The sequence below is a fragment of the Lolium perenne genome, chromosome 2, assembly GCF_019359855.2.
Source record: "Lolium perenne isolate Kyuss_39 chromosome 2, Kyuss_2.0, whole genome shotgun sequence".
NCBI lineage: Eukaryota > Viridiplantae > Streptophyta > Magnoliopsida > Poales > Poaceae > Lolium > Lolium perenne.
In genome coordinates this window covers 41316550-41334501 of record NC_067245.2, presented here as the reverse complement: position 1 = coordinate 41334501, position 17952 = coordinate 41316550, and the positions used below count along the sequence as shown (strand labels likewise).

The following is a 17952-nucleotide window of genomic DNA, read 5'->3' as shown; positions in this document are numbered from 1 at the left end:
CGGTTCTGCTGGTGAACCGAGACTAATGCTCGGGGCAACCGGGACTAAAGGGCTACGGTGGGCTGCGGCCAGGGCAAGAACCTTTAATCCCGGTTGGGCCTTTAGTCCCGGTTGGTATCCCCAACCGGGATTAAAGGGTTTTTTTCTGATTTTTGGCTCCCCACGCACCTCCACCCCCAGTGGATCGCCTTTTTTAGCACTGTAAAATAGAAAATAAAATGATAGAAAATTCAAAAAAATAAAATGTTTTCAGATTCTTGTATGTTATGCAACCTAGTATTAGGGAAAATTAACAAATTTGAATTTTCACTTTTTTGCAAAAAGTTTTGAAAAATGGTAAAACCGCAATAACTTTTGCATACGACGTCGAAAAAAAGTATAATATATCAAAATGATCGTGGGAAAAAGTTACATCCGAATTCACCTGGGTTTACCCGGTTAGCCAATTTTTAGATTCTCAAAATTTCAAATGAAAATACAAAAGCAGGAAGATTTTAGTTTTTGCTATAAATTACGGATTTATATATTTTTTATTTTTTTAAACCTAAAATTAATAATTGCATCCTGCATAAAGATTACTATCATTTTTACCCAATTTTTAGATTTTCAAATTTTTAGGTTTTAGGTTTGGCAAAAAAAAATTAATTAATTAATAAAATTAAAAATAATACAAATTAAAAAGTTAATGTCTATTTATTTATTCAAGATTATTATTACATCATTACTTTTGTTTATTAAAAGAATTATTTGAAATTCAAACAATAAAGAAATGTGACATCGATTAACATGTTAATAGGATTGATATGGTACTACTATCACATACATGCGCGCGAAGCACTTGGATGCGGAACGGGATGGAACTCAAAAGTTAAGCGTGCTAGTGCTAGAGTAGTGGGAGAAATAGTAGAAATTCTGAAAAAAATAGAAAAAAAAAGAGGGAGTGAAAAATAATTAGAAACCCAAATGCATTAAAAAAAATTTAACTCGAAATAGCCTTTAGTCCCGGTTCGTGTTACAAACCGGGACTAAAGGTCCTTCGCCTCGGCGCATGCCAGCCGCCCACGTGGCGGGGCCCGGGACTAAAGGGGGGCCTTTAGTCGCGCATAATTAGTCCGGGTTGCGCAACCGGGATTAATGGCCCTTGCGAACCGGGACTAAAGCCTCTTTTTCTACTAGTGAGCACAAATCTCAAAGCACTGAACGATGAGAGATAGACATGAGATGTCAACATAAGGTATGTCTTTTTGGTGAGTGGCCACCACCGATGCACCCATTTGATCAGCACAAGCGAGGAAAAATATCAAGTCCCCACTCCCCTTCGGCTGCGCCGGCCTGTTCCCCACGAACGAACAACGGCACTGGCGGCTGAGCAAGTGAGCATGGTCACGAGCGGGATAGGATCACCACTTGCTTCTCCATGGGAGGACCGGCAGCTGCTGCTATTCTCCGTCGCCGGCGCGGTCCTGGCGTGGTGCGCCGTGAGGGTGCTAGAGTGGGCGTGGTGGCGGCCGCGGCGGCTGGAGCGGGCGCTGCGCTCGCAGGGGCTCCGGGGCACGGCGTACCGCTCCCTGGCTGGCGACGCGGCGCTGCTCGTGCGGCTCAACAAGGAAGCAAGGTCCCGGACCATGCCGCTGGGCTGCCACGACATCGTGCCGCGGACGATGCCGCTCTTCCACCATGCCATGAAGGAGCACGGTGCCTGTTCTCGTTCTCTTTGCTTTAATTTATTTTTCCTTAACCGCAGCATTAGTTTACCTTAGCCGCACGGTAAATAACACGTGCCCAACAAATAATTCACATTTAACTATTGCTGGTGGGCTGGGATAATATTTTCTGGACTCAGTAACCCTGTCATGCCTGACGTACAGTTTTGTTGTTTGCTTAAGACAATAAGAAGATCATCCTTCAGTCACTGTTTCTTGTGATGTAAGCTGAATGTTATTCGCACGAGGCTTAAAATGTCAAGGTCGAACGGCTTACAAAAGTCTAAGAAATGCGCGGTTGGATGTGCAGTGTAGACTACATGTGTTGAAAAACAGAATATGGATATTTCACTGACAAGTAGGTTCATATGATGATCTCTTCGGTACCATACATTTGGAAGTTCTTTTTCTAAGTGCACATCGCTGTTGTGCTGATTTCCCACTTCATTATAAAGTTTAATTCTACTATACTGCAGTTCCTTCATAGATAAGAAAGCCGGCCAGAATACCATTAACAAGAAAAGTCCATCTTACTCATATTGGCTACGCTAGTAGAATTTCTCCTTATATCCAACTCAATAGTTCAATTGGAAAGGTACCAGTAGTGGTAGTAGGATCATGAATAGGCCTTAGATCCCACCATTACTTTTTCTAATGACCTAGCCACATCTTCTGTCGCATCTCATAGTACTCTCCCATGCTCAACAAACGACATGATATACTCCCACAGTCCAAGTACTTCACAAATACTCCAACGTTTTCTATTTTAGTCGATGCGTGGAGTGTGGAGGTAACCGGCACTCTAATGCTCTAGCACCATTGTTGGCAGCATCACATTTTACGATGGTCTAACAATTGCTCCACATAGATAAATCTACCAACTGAAAATGAATACTCGCCGTAATTAGCAAAATCGTTTGACAGGTAAAACGTCGATCACTTGGTTTGGGCCGATGCCTAGAGTGACCATCACAAAACCTGAACTGGTGAGAGAAGTTCTGTCCAACAAGTTCGGCCACTTTGAGAAGCTCACCCCCACACTTGGCCGAATTCAGAGGTTGTTGCACAACGGTTTGGGTAGCCACGAAGGCGAAAAATGGGCTAAGCATAGAAGGATCATCAACCCTGCCTTCCATCTGGAGAAGCTCAAGGTTATCTTTTTATTCTGTTATCAACCAGACAAACTCTCAATGGTTCGGCGATGTTCACACAAACTTATATTGCATTTTCAGCGCATGTTGCCGGCTTTCGCCGAATGTTGCACAGAGCTGGTACACAAATGGGAAGGTGTAGTCGGCAGTGATCTTCCATGCGAGGTAGATGTCTGGCCTCATATGCAGAACCTGACAGGGGATGTCATCTCCCGCGCCGCATTCGGTAGCAGCTACCTCGAGGGCGTGAGGATATTCCAGCTTCAGGGGGAGCAGGTCCTGCTCGTCCTGCAGGCCATGAACAAGATACATATCCCTGGTTACCTGTGAGTTCTTTATTGCTCTCCTTCTGCATTTACGTTGGCACTAGTAGAAAACAGGGCTTTCGTCTAAAACCCCTATCTAAGCAATACAAGTTGAGAAAGTCTTCTACAAAACTACACATTGTACTGATGTCTCATGTGCAGGTTCTTGCCAACCAAAGCCAACCGAAGGATGAAGCACATTTCTGCGGAGATCGGGAGGATCCTAAGAGGGATCATCACCAAAAGAGAGAACGCCTTAAAATCTGGCGAAGCAAGGAGCGACGATCTTCTGGGGTTGCTGCTGGAGTCGAGCATAGCAGACTGCAGGGGAGATGGCTGCTCGAACGCCGGTATGACAACCGACGACGTGATCGGAGAGTGCAAGATGTTCTACTTCGCCGGTGCAGAGACCACGTCGGTGCTGCTCACGTGGACGATGATTGTGCTCTGCATGCACCCAGAGTGGCAGGACCGTGTCAGGGAGGAGGTCATGCTTGTCTTCGGCGCTAGCACGCCGGATTACGACAGCTTAAGTCGCCTGAAAATCGTAAATTGTAGTGCCATCTTCTGTCATAGAAAAAAGATCATCGATCTAATGCAGGGTAATGCTGCATCCTGAAATTGCAACCACATTTTCAGGTGACGATGGTGTTGTACGAGGTGTTGCGGTTGTACACGCCGCTGACGGCTCTCCAGCGTAAGACGTACAAGCCGATGGAGCTCGGTGGCGTCAGGTACCCAGCGGGCGTGGCGCTCATGCTGCCAGTGCTCTGCGTCCACCACGACAAGGAGCTTTGGGGTGCCGACGCCGACGAGTTCAGGCCAGAGAGGTTCGCCCAGGGGATCTCCAAGGCGTCCGCCGACGCGCCAGCGTTCTTCCCGTTTGGATGGGGCCCCCGCGTCTGCGTCGGCCAGAACTTTGCGCTGCTCGAGGCCAAGATGGGGCTCGCCATGATTCTGCGGCGCTTCTCCTTCGAGCTCTCACCCTCCTATAGGCACGCACCGTTCCCCCTCGGCATGCTGCAGCCAGAGCATGGCGCGCAACTCAAGCTCATGAGGCTTCCCTGAGATGCACATCACGAATCCACAGCTAGCTTGAGCTGAACATCACAAGGATTCTACGAATCCACGGTTATATAGATTAAATTTGTATGGAGTATTTGTGTACGAATAAGTGGGATATAGTTTCGAAGACATCGACGTGAAAAAGACAAGTACCTTTGTTCTAATGAATAAGTGGGCGGTAATCCCAGACTTACGGAGAGTTTGGGTTACGGAAACCATACGGGCCAACGTGGGTTGCATTTGTTGGTTGGAATTTGATCCTCCCCTGAAAAACCGGAGTTGACCTTGGATTTCCGCCTGTGTTGGTTGAGTCCGTATGACTTTTCCGTAAAAAAAAATCCGTATGTGTAGCATTACTCATAAGTGGGGTATGCGTGCGGCGCTTTGAGCGAAATTCTCGTCCTAAATCTCATCGGCCCGAAGATAAAATAAAATGGAACATACGGGCTTCACGGGACAGTCCACTTACCCCACAAAATTCTGGTACTTAACCACTGGTGCCCACGTACGAGATTAAGTGGGCTATTATGCGTGTCCCGTGGGAAGCCCGTGGGAAGTCCGGTCCCACTTGCACCCTTAGTCTTGCCTTATACTCCAAATCCACGAGTTCTTTCGATTTGATTGAGCCGCTTTTGTGTTGGAATTCCAGATTTGCAGAAAATTTCCAAAGATGTCCTCTGCTTAGTCTCCATATTCATAAGTCAGAGCCACACCATCACCAATAGGAATTTTAACTACGGTTCAGGTTTATAAAATACATTGAAAATGAGTATATAAGTGATCAGTCTAACGGAACTCAAGCTTTATGGCAACGGGAGGCTTTACAAAACATAAAGTTATCATGTTGAAGACTGGACCCATTTTCTACAATTCACATGCATTACTTTTTTTACGAATGAACTTAATTCACATGCACATTACTTAACAAGGGAATTAAATGACGAGTTTAAAAACAGAATTGACGGGTTGATGTATACAAGGAAAATCACTGTTTACATCCGATCTAGAATGTAAACTACGGGACAAAAAACCTAGTACACATGGCTCCAACATAATTTATTACGGAGTACAACTTCCGATACAGTGTTGTAAAGGAAAACGTGCATCGACGATGACTCTACAAAAGTAAAGAGGCAACATATCAATCAAACAAACGTGATAAAAACAGCTGTAACAAGAGTGATATCATCGTATCTCACTATAACCTTAAACTGGTTGCCCTTCATCAGCTCGGGACAGCTCGGGATCCTTCATCTTCAACAACACGCGGATCGCGTCTGGTCGTATCATATGCTACAGCCAGTTCTACTTCATCGAGAAGCCGTTCATTGACACCAAAAGATCATATTGCATGGCCACGAAATTTCACGTGATCCAATCTACTTCAACTTCACAAGATGCGTGTTCAACAGCACACGCAGAAAGCCGGAACCTATCAGGTTGCGAGGATGAAGAAAATTACCGTAATGCAAATCTATCAAGCGCAACCCAATCACAAGGAGCCGTGATCGCATCCGAATAGAATTCAAGCGGCCAGGGAAACTAACGTACGTCTCATGCCTCAGGAGAAAGCTTCAGAAGATCAAGTCCAATCCAAATAAGGCAAGATACGTGCCGCGGCCACGGAAGATCAAGTCCAATCCAAATAAGGCAACGTACGGGCTACGGGGAGATCAAGTCTATGCGCTGCAAGCAAATAACAAGTAGTACATCCGACTCAGATCATGGTTGACTTTAACTTAGCGACGACATAGTTCATCACGGTCGACCCTGCCAGCGTGGATTCACCGTCGCGAACTCATCAGGGCGACAACCCAATTTCATCCGGCACAAAAAATCATCAGGTGCTATATTTCAAGTTAACTACTCTTTGTAGATTTATTTTAGCCAAATATTTTCGGCTCATGCTATTATATGCACGTGAATTTGTGCACTACAATATAACTGCAGATTGAAACAAAGTTTCGACTACTCTACGCGGATGACCGCGCCCGCCGTCGCGCACTCGTCATACTCAGAGGCTGGTCTGTCGCGGACCCAACATCGCAGACTCGATATATTCGGGTGTTCACACGTCGCGGATCCGCCACATCTACTGCGTCCTCTTCATCGGTCACGGTTGCCAGGCACCGCACGGCTACATCAACTATTTCTGGCCGCGCAACAACTTTGATTGCACCCGCCACATCAACTATTTCTGGCCGCGTGACTATTTCAACTGCGCCCGCCACATCGACTATTTTTGACTGCGCAATTACTTCGACTGTGTCCACCATGCGACCCACTTCCACATTGGTCTCATCGCAGCTGAGCTAATGGCTTCATCGTCTATGATTATCAATGGATTTATCTTCTATGGCTATATACATATTGACCCGATGCATTCCCGGGTCAGTGGCTTCATCGTCTATGGTTATCAATGGATTTATCTTCTATGGCTATATAAATATTGACCAGATGCATTCCCGGGTCAGTGGATTCATCGTCTATGGTTATCAATGGATTTATCTTCTATGGATATATAAATATCGACCCGATGCACTCTCGGGTCAATGGATTCATCGTCTGTGATCTTCAATGGATATCATCTTATATAACATTAACCTGATACACTTCCGGGAGCGTTGGATTTACTCGGGGGTTCCTGAAAGATCTCCGACTATTGTGTTTACTCCCATCGAGAGCGCTGGAATTCAAGCAAACATGAATAAACTTTATACTATCAATGATCTTATCAAAATATTCAGCTATTACAACTATCACTCCAATCAGGAGCGCTGGTTTACAAAGAAATCGTGCATACAATGGTCATTTTGGAACTTTCTCGACACATCAAATACAATAAGCATACCCGACAATACTCGGGGGCTGCAAAGTTTTTATCTTGTAATTTTGGTCAAATGCCTCAGGAGACATGCGAGGGCTGCAATCGATGGAAATTACGCAAAATAAATACGGCTTAGTAAGATGCAATGAATCTGTCGTGCACATGGTTCGCTCGTTGACTTGGGGGTTGCTGCAAACATAATTTAAAATGCATTCATCAAGGTATGATGCGATTACTACGGGTTCATCGGGCCTGCAGCGTGAACTGGTCACTCAGAACTTATTGATGACCACTATACAAACAAATACACAGCTCAGTAAGATGCAATGAGTCTGTCGGGACTGTAGTACACCATATGTTCGGGTGTTGCCACCGACGATTTACAAAAATACATGGCTCAATAAGATGCAATGAGTCCATCGGGCCTACCGTGCATCCTATGTTCGGGTGTTGCCGCCGACGATTTACAAAAATACACGGCTCAGTAAGATGCAATGAGTCCGTCGGGTCTACAGTGCACCCCATGTTTGGGTGTTGCCGCTGACGATTTGTAAAAATACACGGCTCTTTGATTCCGTCGGGCTTGCAGCGCACCCTACGTTCGGGTGTTGCCGCGGACCAATCATCGACTCCTCCATAACATCATCAAAATCATCGGCTCCTCCATAACATAATCAAAATCATCGACTCCTCCATAACATCATCAAAATCATCGACTCCTCCGGGACATCATGAAAATCATCGAATCCTCCGGGACATCATCAAAATCATCGACTCCTCCGGGACATCATCAAAATCATCAACTCCTCTGTGACATCATCAAAATCATCAACTCCTCTGTGATATCATCAAAATCATCAACTCCTCTGTGACATCATCAAAATCATTGATATCATCGAAAGAATCCCCACTGACCTGAATCCTCCGTCTCAAACGTATCTACAATTTTTGATGTTCCATGCTTGTTTTACACCAATTCTTATGTGTTTTGTTTACACTTCGTTGAACTTTTACATGATTTCCGGCACTAACCTATTAACAAGATGCCACAGTGCCAGTTCCATGTTTTCTGATGTTTTTGTATTTCAGAAAAGTTGTACATGAAATATTCTCGAAATTAGACGAAACAAAAGCCGAAGTCAATATTTTACCGAAACGAAGACGAAGTGCGGAGGAGGGACGAAGAGGCGCACCAGGGCGCCCACACCACCCCTAGGCACGGCCTAGGGCTGGCCCACACCTAGGGTAGGTGTGGGGCCCACAGACACCCCACTGACCTGAATCCTCCGCCTATTTATACATCTTCTCGGGAAAACCCTGGATACGCGAGCCTCCATCCACGAAAAGTTTCGTCGTGGCCGCCATCGCCGAGCCCATTTCGGGGGGTTCTGAAGCTCTTCCGGGCACCCTACCGGAGGGGGAAACATCGTCGGAGGTATCTACATCACCATGCCCGCCTCCTAAGTGATGCGTGAGTATTTCATCCCTGGACTATGAGTTCATAGCAGTAGCTAGATGGTTGTCTTCTCCACTTTGTGCTTCATGTATCGATCTTGTGAGCTGCCCTACATGATCAAGATCATCTTTATGTAATCCTCTATATTTGGTTTGATAGGATCCAATGAATATTGTGTACTATGTTGAGATTGATTTTACATTCATATCATATGTTATTTGTGATCTTGCATGCTCTCCGTTGCTAGTAGAAACTCTGACTAAGTGGATGCTTGTGACTCCAAGAGGAGGTATTTATGCTCGATAGTAGGTTCATGCCTCTAGTTTCCTGGGAGAGTGACTTTATAACTTCTAACGTTGTAGATGTGTTGTTGCTACTAGGGATAACCCAACAATGTTTTATCCAAGGGTAACTCTATTGTTTAGTTTACACACATTGCTTAATGCGATAGTCTGTTACTTACAACTTTATACTGGAAGGGGTGCGAATGCTAACCTGAAGGTGGATTATTAGTCATAGACGTAATTGGATTACGGTCTATGTATAATGTTTTAATGCCTAATACCAAATTATCGTAGTAATCATCTTGTCATGTATGGTCGATATTCTGTCAATTGTCCAGCTGTAATTTGTTTACCCAACATGCTATTTTATTTATGGAGAGACACCTCTAGTGACCTGTGGACCCCGGTCCTATTTCCTTTGCTGATAAATTCAACTACAATCATGTTCTGTTTACTTTCTGCAAACATCTCCTTCCATTCGATATGTCTAATCCTTTTTGTCCAGAAAACGAGTGAGATTGACAACCTCACTGCAAGTTGGGGCAAAGTACTTTGGTTGTGTTGTGTTCAAGTTCCACGTTGTTGCTGATGCCGGTAGCGCGTCCTGTCACTATTCAGCCGGCAACACCTTCAGAAGTCACGCCTTTATACTACTGGTCGATTAAATCTTGGTTTCTTACTAAGGGAAAACTTGCTACTGTGCTCATCATACCTTCCTCTTGGGGTTCCCCAATAGTGTGAAGTCGGCTTTACGATAAGCACCATCAAGCTATTTTTCGCCGTTGCCGGGGAGAAAGAGGATTTCTGCAAGGGGAGTCTCTCATCTCCAATCTCTTCACTTTGTTATAGTTTTCTTAATTTATTTTATATTTTTATGTTTGCTTTATTATATCAAAAACACAAATATACTTTACTTTTATAGTTGTCTTTATATCAAAAACACAACAAAATTAGTTTCTATTATAGTTGTTATTTTTGTTGCTTAGTTTAATCCTGCTAAAATGGGTTCCGCAGAAAATACTGTTGTGTGACTTTACTAGCACCAACAATAATGATTTTATTTGTACACCTATTTCTCCACCTGCTCCCGAAGCAGCCTTTTATGAAATTAAACCGGCTTTACTAAATCTTGTTATGAAAGAGCAATTTTATGGTGTTAGTACTGAAGATGTCGCTTCTCACCTTAATAGTTTTGTTGAACTTTGTGATATGTAAAAATATAAGGATATAGATGGTGACATTATTAAACTGAAATTGTTTCCTTTCTCTTTGAGAGGTAGAGCTAAAGATTGGTTGCTATATTTTCCTAGAAATAGTATTGATTCTTGGGTTAAATGCAAAGATGATTTTATTGGAAAATATTATCCTCCTGCTAAGATTATATCCTTGAGAAGCGACATAATGAAATTTAGACAATTTGATAATGAACATGTTGCTCAAGCTTGTGAGAGAATGAAATCTTTGGTAAAAAATTATCCCACTCATGGACTGACTACTTTGATGATCATCCAAACTTTTTATGCAACACTAAATTTTTCTTCAAGAAATCTCCTGGATTCAGCTGCTGGAGGTACCTTTATGTCCGTTACTTTGGGGGCTGCAACTAAATTAGTTGATGATATGGTGATAAATTATTCTGAATGGCACACCGAGAGAGCTCCATAAGGTACGAAGGTAAATTCTATCGAAGAATCCTCCTCCTTGAGTGATAAGATTGATACTATTATGTATATGCTTGTTAATGGTAAATCGCATGTTGATCCAAATAATACTCTGTTTGCTTCTTTGGTTGCTTAAGAAGAGCATGTTGATGTGAATTTCATTAAAAAATAATAATTTCAACAACAATGCTTATAGGAATAATTTTGGTAGCAACAATTATAGGCCATATCCTTCTAATGGTAATGCTTATAGCAACTCTTATGGTAATTCCTACAGCAACAATAAAAGTGCATCCTCTGATCTTGAAGTCATGCTCAAGGAATTTATTAGTAAACAAACTGCTTTGAATAAAACTGTTGAGGAAAAGCTTGGAAAATTTGATATTCTTGCTTCTAAAGTTGATAGCCTTGCTCATGATATTGATTTTCTTAAATTAAAAGTGTTGCCTCATGATGTTAAATAAAGTAAAACTTTGAATTCCATTCATGTTAGAATTGATGAAAATGTTAGGATGTTGGCAGAATTGCATGCTAGGTGGGAAAGAGAAGATGAAATTTCTAGAAACAATAATTTGACTAAAGTTTATACCATCACCACCACCCGTAGTAATGAAGTTTCAAATGCTAGCCACTCTCCTACTATTAATAATAAACTACATGGTGTAGTAAAAGTCTTCGCTCCTTCTACAAAATTGCCTAAAACCACTAAAACTGCTCCTGATAAGTGTGCTGAAATTTTTCGGAGTATGGGAGACAAGATTCCTTTTACCTTTGATAAAAATGAGTTCAATTTTGATGATTGCAATATCACTGAAGTAATTAAGTTCTTACAAAAGCTTGCTATAAGTCCTAATGCTAGTGCTATAAATATGGCTTTTACAAAGCACATGACAAATGCTTTTATGCAAATAAGAGATGAGAAATTAAAACGCAAAGCCTCTATTCCTAAAAAGTTAGAAGATGGTTGGGAGCCCATCATTAAGATGAAAATAGATGGGTTTTGATTGCAATGCTTTATGTGATCTTGGTGCAAGCATTTCTGTTATGACTAGAAAAATCTATGATATGCTTGAATTGCCACCGTTGGAAAAATGTTATTTGGATATTCATCTTGTTGATATTGCTGCAAAAAAAACCTTTGGGGAAAGTTGATAATGTGCTTATTATGGTTAACAATAACCTGGTCCCCGTTGATTTTGTTGTTTTGAATAACGAATGCAATGCTTCTTGTCTAATTATTTTGGGAAGACCGTTCCTTAGAACTGTTGGTGCTGCTATTGATATGAGAGATGTGATTATTAAATATCAATTCCCACTCAAGAAAGTTATGGAACACTTCCCTAGAAAGAGAAATAAGTCATCTTATGACTCTATTATTAGAACAAATTATGATATTGATGTTTCTTCACTTGATAATACTTGATGCTCGCATTTTTACTGCGCTTAGCTGAAAGACTTTAAAGAAAAGTGCTTATGGGAGACAACTCATGTTTTATTTACAGTAATTTTTTTGTTTAGTCTTGGCAGTTATTACTATTGTAATGACCGCTCCTTATTATTTTTTTTTTGTTTTTGTGCCAACAATAGCCTCTAATTGGAAAAAAGTAATGTTTGGGGAAGTTGCTGTCCTAAAAACAGATTCTCTACTGTTATCATAAACATTCGTATAAATATCCAGAGCGTAGTTTTGAGCTGTAATTTTTTATGCATATGCCCCAAGTTATTATCTAACTTTCGTTAGTTGACCACTTTTCGAGATAAGCAACAGAGCACTTTTGGAAATTTCAATCTTTACCCGCTGTTCTGTTTTGACAGATTTCTGCACTATTTGCATTCGCCTCTGAAATCTCTTTCTTTTTTAGTTCTTTTGATCAGAGAACAATTTGGAAGGTTGCTAGGAAAAGAAGAGGTGATATATGTTAGTACTGAACACAAGTGACTTTTTTTATTTTGATTGTAATAATGCTGCTAATGAAGAATTGTGCGAAGTTTTTGTATGAAGGAAGTTTTCAAGTGTAGGGAAAGAAGAACGATGTGATGGGATGAAGAATGGACAAAAGCTCAAGCTTGGGGATGCCCCTGCACCCCAAGACATATTCAAGAGGTACAAGTGTCCCCTCTTCATCAACAAAGCAACATGTCATCTCTCTATACGCTATATTTTTATTGCTTCATACGCTATGTGTTGTTCTTGGAGCGTCTTTATTTTTGTTTTTAGTTTAGTTTTGTTTTGTTTGATGTAGCATATGTTGGATCCCAGAACATTTGGTTTGGATAAAGATCCGCTCCTTTATAATTGCATCGAACGCTCTAGTTTTCGCTGTTATTGTTCTGCGAGTGTTCTAGTTTTCTGGTACTGCGTTTAGCTCTTGTTCTTTCACTTGAATTTTGTTAAGAGCTCGTTAGTATTCATTATTTATGTATGATTAGCTCTCTGGTTCATATTATATTTCATCTCTGAGAGTTATTTCAAATAAGTTGATTGGTGTTGGATACGAGTAAAATATTTCATGAATATAGTGATGCAAAATGAAGCTTGTCTAGACTGTGGCATAGACGTTGCCATTATTCTTGTCATATGCTTACTATTTATTGTTTCAGCATGACTTGTTTCAAATAGTTGAGAGTGCATAATGTGTCATTGAAAAAATCATGTGTTGTTTGTATCATAAAAACATAGTATTGTGGTATTCTCCTTTGATGATTTATTGGGTTAACTTGGCGCATGCTTACACCATGTTGTGACTATAACCAGTCAACTATAGCCTCTATGATCATTTAGTTTTTGATTTGTAATATCACTTCATGCTTTGATGCTTTTATTGATAATGTTTTTTCGCTATGCATGATTATGGCCATTATTGCTCTCTTAGTTGGTCGCTTCCAGTCTTTTGCTAGCCTTCACATGTACTAAGGATGAGCTCTACTCGTGCATCCAACCTCCAAAAATCAAAGTTGCCAATTGTGTCCACTATATCTACCTATATGTGGTATTTCACCGCCACTCCGAAGTAATTTTTGTCCTACATTTAAACCTTAAAAAATTATCGCCTGTTTTGTGTAAGTTATAGCTCACGGGAAAGTAGTCTAAAAACTATTGTGGCAAGTACTATGTTTTATGAATTTTTAGTTCTTGTGTGATAACTATGATGTCATGGGAAACACCATCAATATGCTTTTGTTGAATATCATGTGAAATACTATGCATGCTCATCTTGTTTGAAGTAAGGGAGATTTACCACGAGTTGCAAAGATTTGAGTATGCTATTGTTAGAGAGGAACATTGGGCCACCAACTAAAGTCATGTTTACATGGTGGAAGTTTCAGCTGGGCAAAAAGTCCAAATATATGTTGTCCTTGCTTTCCCGGTATGGATGTCCAAAAAGGTGAGATTCATCAAAATTGAGAAATCAAATGAGATCCATCTCCTAAGGACCTTTGTACAGGAGGCAAGGAGGTACCTCTTTGTGACACTTGGTTAAAACATATGTATGCGATGAAAATCCATGGAAGTCCAAACTAATTAGGACAAGGTGTGAGCATTATTAGTATATTATGCATGAGGCAAGCAAACTTATAGGAAGTAATTATGCATAAGCTATACTATTTATCACTACCGTTGACATAAGTAGAACCTCTCAAAATAAATATTTTCAACACTTCTATTGCTTTCAAAATAAAAACCTCTAGCACATGGGTAATCCCTGCTTCCCTCTGCGAAGGGCATTTCTTTTACTTTCATGTTAAGTCTCCACCTTCTACTTTATGCACCAATTAAGACAGAATAGTTGTCATTCTTAGTGCAATGTACATAGTCCTACTTATTATTGATTGATTCATGATTGTTCTATTGCTTGCTCAAAAAATTACTTGTATCTAGTCACCCTTTAAACTTTGAAAGTGTCCTTGCACTTATGTTTTGCTATTCCATAAGGACATGTTGAGTACTACTTTATTATGTTTACTCTATGATCATAAACACAATTGCTTTTAATGAACTATTATTCATGATCCTTTATTTGAGTTACTCTTCATGTTATAACATAGTTGCTAAGTTCAACTGAATCATATATATCCTGCCTATGTTAGAGTACTTAGATCCCAACTCACAATGCTTTACATGCTTGATCAAGATTGTGTTGGCTTCATGTCACCTTAAAAATTATTCTGTTATCACTTACCTACTCGAGGACGAGCATGAGTTAAGCTTGGGGATGCTGATACGTCTCAAACATATCTATAATTTTTGATGTTCCATGCTTGTTTTACACCGATTCATATGTGTTTTGTTTACACTTTGTTGCACTTTTACATGATTTTTGGCACTAACCTATTAAAAAGATGCCACAGTGTCAGTTCCCTGTTTTCTGCTGTTTTTGTATTTCAGAAAAGTTGTACAGGAAATATTCTCGGAATTGGACGAAACAAAAGTCGAAGTCAATATTTTACCGAAATGAATACGAAGTCCAGAGGGGGGCAAAGAGGCGCACGAGGGCGCCCACACCACCCCTAGGCGCGGCCTAGGGCTAGCCCGTGCCTAGTGTAGGTGTGGGGCCCATAGGCGCCCCACCGACCTGAATCCTCCGCCTATTTATACATCTTCTCGGGAAAAACCTGGATACCCGAGCCTCCATCCACGAAAAGTTTCGTCACGGCCGCCATCGCCGAACCCATCTCGGGTGGTTTTGAAGCTCTTCTTGGCACCCTGCTAGAGGGGGAAAACATCGCCGGAGGCAGCTACATTGCCATGCCCGCCTCCGAAGTGATGCGTGAGTAGTTCATCCCTGGACTATGGGTCCATAGCAGTAGCTAGATGGTTGTCTTCTCCACTTTGTGCTTCATGTATCGATCTTGTGAGCTGCCCTACATGATAAAGATCATCTTTATGTAATCCTCTATGTTTTGTTTGCTGGGATCCGACGAATATTGTGTACTATGTTGAGATTGATTATATATTCATGTCATATGTTATTTGTGATCTTGCATGCTCTCCGTTGCTAGTAGAAACTCTGGCCAAGTGGATACTTGTGACTCCAAGAGGGGGTATTTATGCTCGATAGTAGGTTCATGCCTCTAGCTTCTGGGAGAGTGACTTTATAACTTCTAAGGTTGTAGATGTGCTGTTGCTACTAGGGATAACCCAACAATGTTTTATCCAAGGATAACTCTATTGTTTAATGCAATAGTCTGTTGCTTGCAACTTTATACTGGAAGGGGTGCGAACGCTAACCTGATGGTGGATTATTAGTCATAGACGCAATGGGATTACGGTCTATGTATTATGTTGTAATACCCAATACCAAATTATCATAGTCATCATCTTGCCATGTATGGTCGATATTCTGTCAATTGCTCAGCTGTAATTTGTTTACCAACATACTATTTTCTTTATGGAGAGACACATCTAGTGACCTGTGGACCCCGGTCCTATTTCCTTTACTGATAAATTCAACTGCAATCATGTTCTGTTTACTTTCTGCAAACATCTCCTTTCATTCGATACGTCTAATCCTTTGTGTTCAAAAAACCGCTGAGATTGACAACCTCACTGCAAGTTGGGGAAAGTACTTTGGTTGTGTTGTGTGCAGGTTTCACGTTGTTGCTGACGCCGGTAGCGCGCTCGGCCACTCATCAGCCAGCAACACTTTCAAAAGTCACGCCTTTCTCCTACTGGTCGATTAAACTTTGGTTTTTTACTGAGGAAAAACTTGCTACGACTATGCTCATCATACCTTTCTCTTGGGATTCCCCAACAGTGTGAAATCGATGTTACGATAAGCACCATCAGGGGACTATTCCCATCGGGAGAGCTGGCCGCGCACCCGATAAAAAGATGGAAGCCTCGTCGACAAAAAAGAACGGACCCGAAGGTTCTAACAATCTAGCTCTTCGGCTTCTCTCGAAGCTTGCACCGTTTTGAAGACCCGATAGATTTAAAAATATCGGATGATGGGATAATTTGAAGACGTCGACATCAACATCAACATCAAGCTCTTCGAGTAGTACAACTTGAGTCTACACACGGTTGCAAGCACCCGTCCATAGACTCGGGGGCTACTCCCATCAGGAGCGCTGGCCGCGCACCCGATAAAAAATAACTTTGACTCTACATCAAGCACAAGATTCAATAGATGATCAATATATTCAGACGATGACAACATTAGTTCATGCCCAAAGCTTCACTTCGGCCAGACACTCGGGGGCTACTGATGTGGGTATTACCCTTCGGGTACCCGACATTGCTATACCCGATGCAGATTATGAAGGTGGACTAGCACAAGGACTTGACAAATTGGACCCACACGTGATATCAACTTGGACTACAAGAAAGAAGACTCCAATACGAATTCTACTAGAACTCTTGTAAACCCTAACCTGGTTAATATATAAAGCAAGGAAGGGGAACCCCTTAGATCATATTTCAGAAACAGAAAACATAGACGCGATATGCCTAGACATTGCAACCCGCAGATTAGAACTAGACTAGATACAACAACTCCACCAACGGCGGCTCCCTGTACACATATATTCATATAGTGGATTGCTAGCAGGACGTAGCGATCCTCCACCGCGGGGGCGTGAACCTGGGTACGTCGTGCCTACTCTCGCTCCCAGAATCTCCATCGCCGCCTTCCGTCAACCCTAAGCCTCTCATGGTGGGCATTGCCGAGGAGCCGCTCGACAGACATATTTTCTGATTTTTGGTGTTTGGGTAGAACACTAGTGTCTTATTTGACAAATTTATTAATTGTATAAATTGCAGATTTTAACAGGATATTTTTTCAAATAAGGTAGAACCTTTTCATTGCCCAGGCTTCCTGGAGTTGAACATCACGAATCATAAAAGAGGTTGTGAAAGGGAGATAAAAAAGAGACGGCTGTGCAATATCCTTATATGGGTGCAGAGTATAACCAAAGCTATATGCATGTTGATCATAAAATAACTAATAAAAAATAAAGAAATTTAAATGAAAATATACATTTTTTTTGCTAGATTCGCTAGCGGCGCTGACGTCCGCAAGTCATAAGTCACGAATATTCACACGAGTGCACGCGCTATGTGTGTAAACTGCAAGACATTGTGTGTTTGTAGCATTTTAGATGTCTACAGGAGCTCTCCTTATAAGTTGGTCTGAATTTTCTTGCCTTACCAATGTGGTTCTAAAACTGTTGCGTAGCTTTGAAGTCTTTAGCATTTTTAATGGGTGAAGCCATAGCCAGCTCTTTATGGGTAAATAGCCCATGTGCGACACAGTTGAGTGAAATGGTCCAGAATGCGATACAGTTGGTGGAAATAGCTCTCATGTGACGCTTTAGCTAGCGAAAATAGCCCATGCATTAAAACGGCTCCGACCTGATGGGATTAGGTTAGGAGAGGCGGGGGTTGGTTAGGGCAGGAGGTTATGTGCTCCAACAAGTGGGACCCCATTACTTTCCACGTATCTTCCAACCTCCTCTGCTTGACTTGCCCGTGGTCGACTCGAGCGGCACCGCCCTGTG

General features: G+C 41.8%; 1 protein-coding gene across 2 annotated transcripts; it reads left to right on the top strand.

The window, feature by feature from the left end:
• Positions 1 to 1254: 1254 nt before the first annotated feature.
• On the top strand, positions 1255 to 4444 carry LOC127331905 (cytochrome P450 CYP72A616). 2 transcript variants are annotated; one of them, XM_051358134.2, is made up of 5 exons: positions 1257 to 1695; positions 2628 to 2854; positions 2936 to 3180; positions 3322 to 3706; positions 3799 to 4444. In XM_051358134.2, exons 1-5 carry the CDS (start codon positions 1380 to 1382, stop codon positions 4225 to 4227), a joined length of 1602 nt encoding a protein of 533 aa, XP_051214094.1. In that variant the 5' UTR covers positions 1257 to 1379; the 3' UTR covers positions 4228 to 4444. The 2 variants fall into 2 exon arrangements, with proteins under 2 accessions (XP_051214093.1, XP_051214094.1); XM_051358133.2 differs by having other exon boundaries at positions 1255 to 1695; positions 2628 to 3180.
• Positions 4445 to 17952: the final 13508 nt, after the last annotated feature.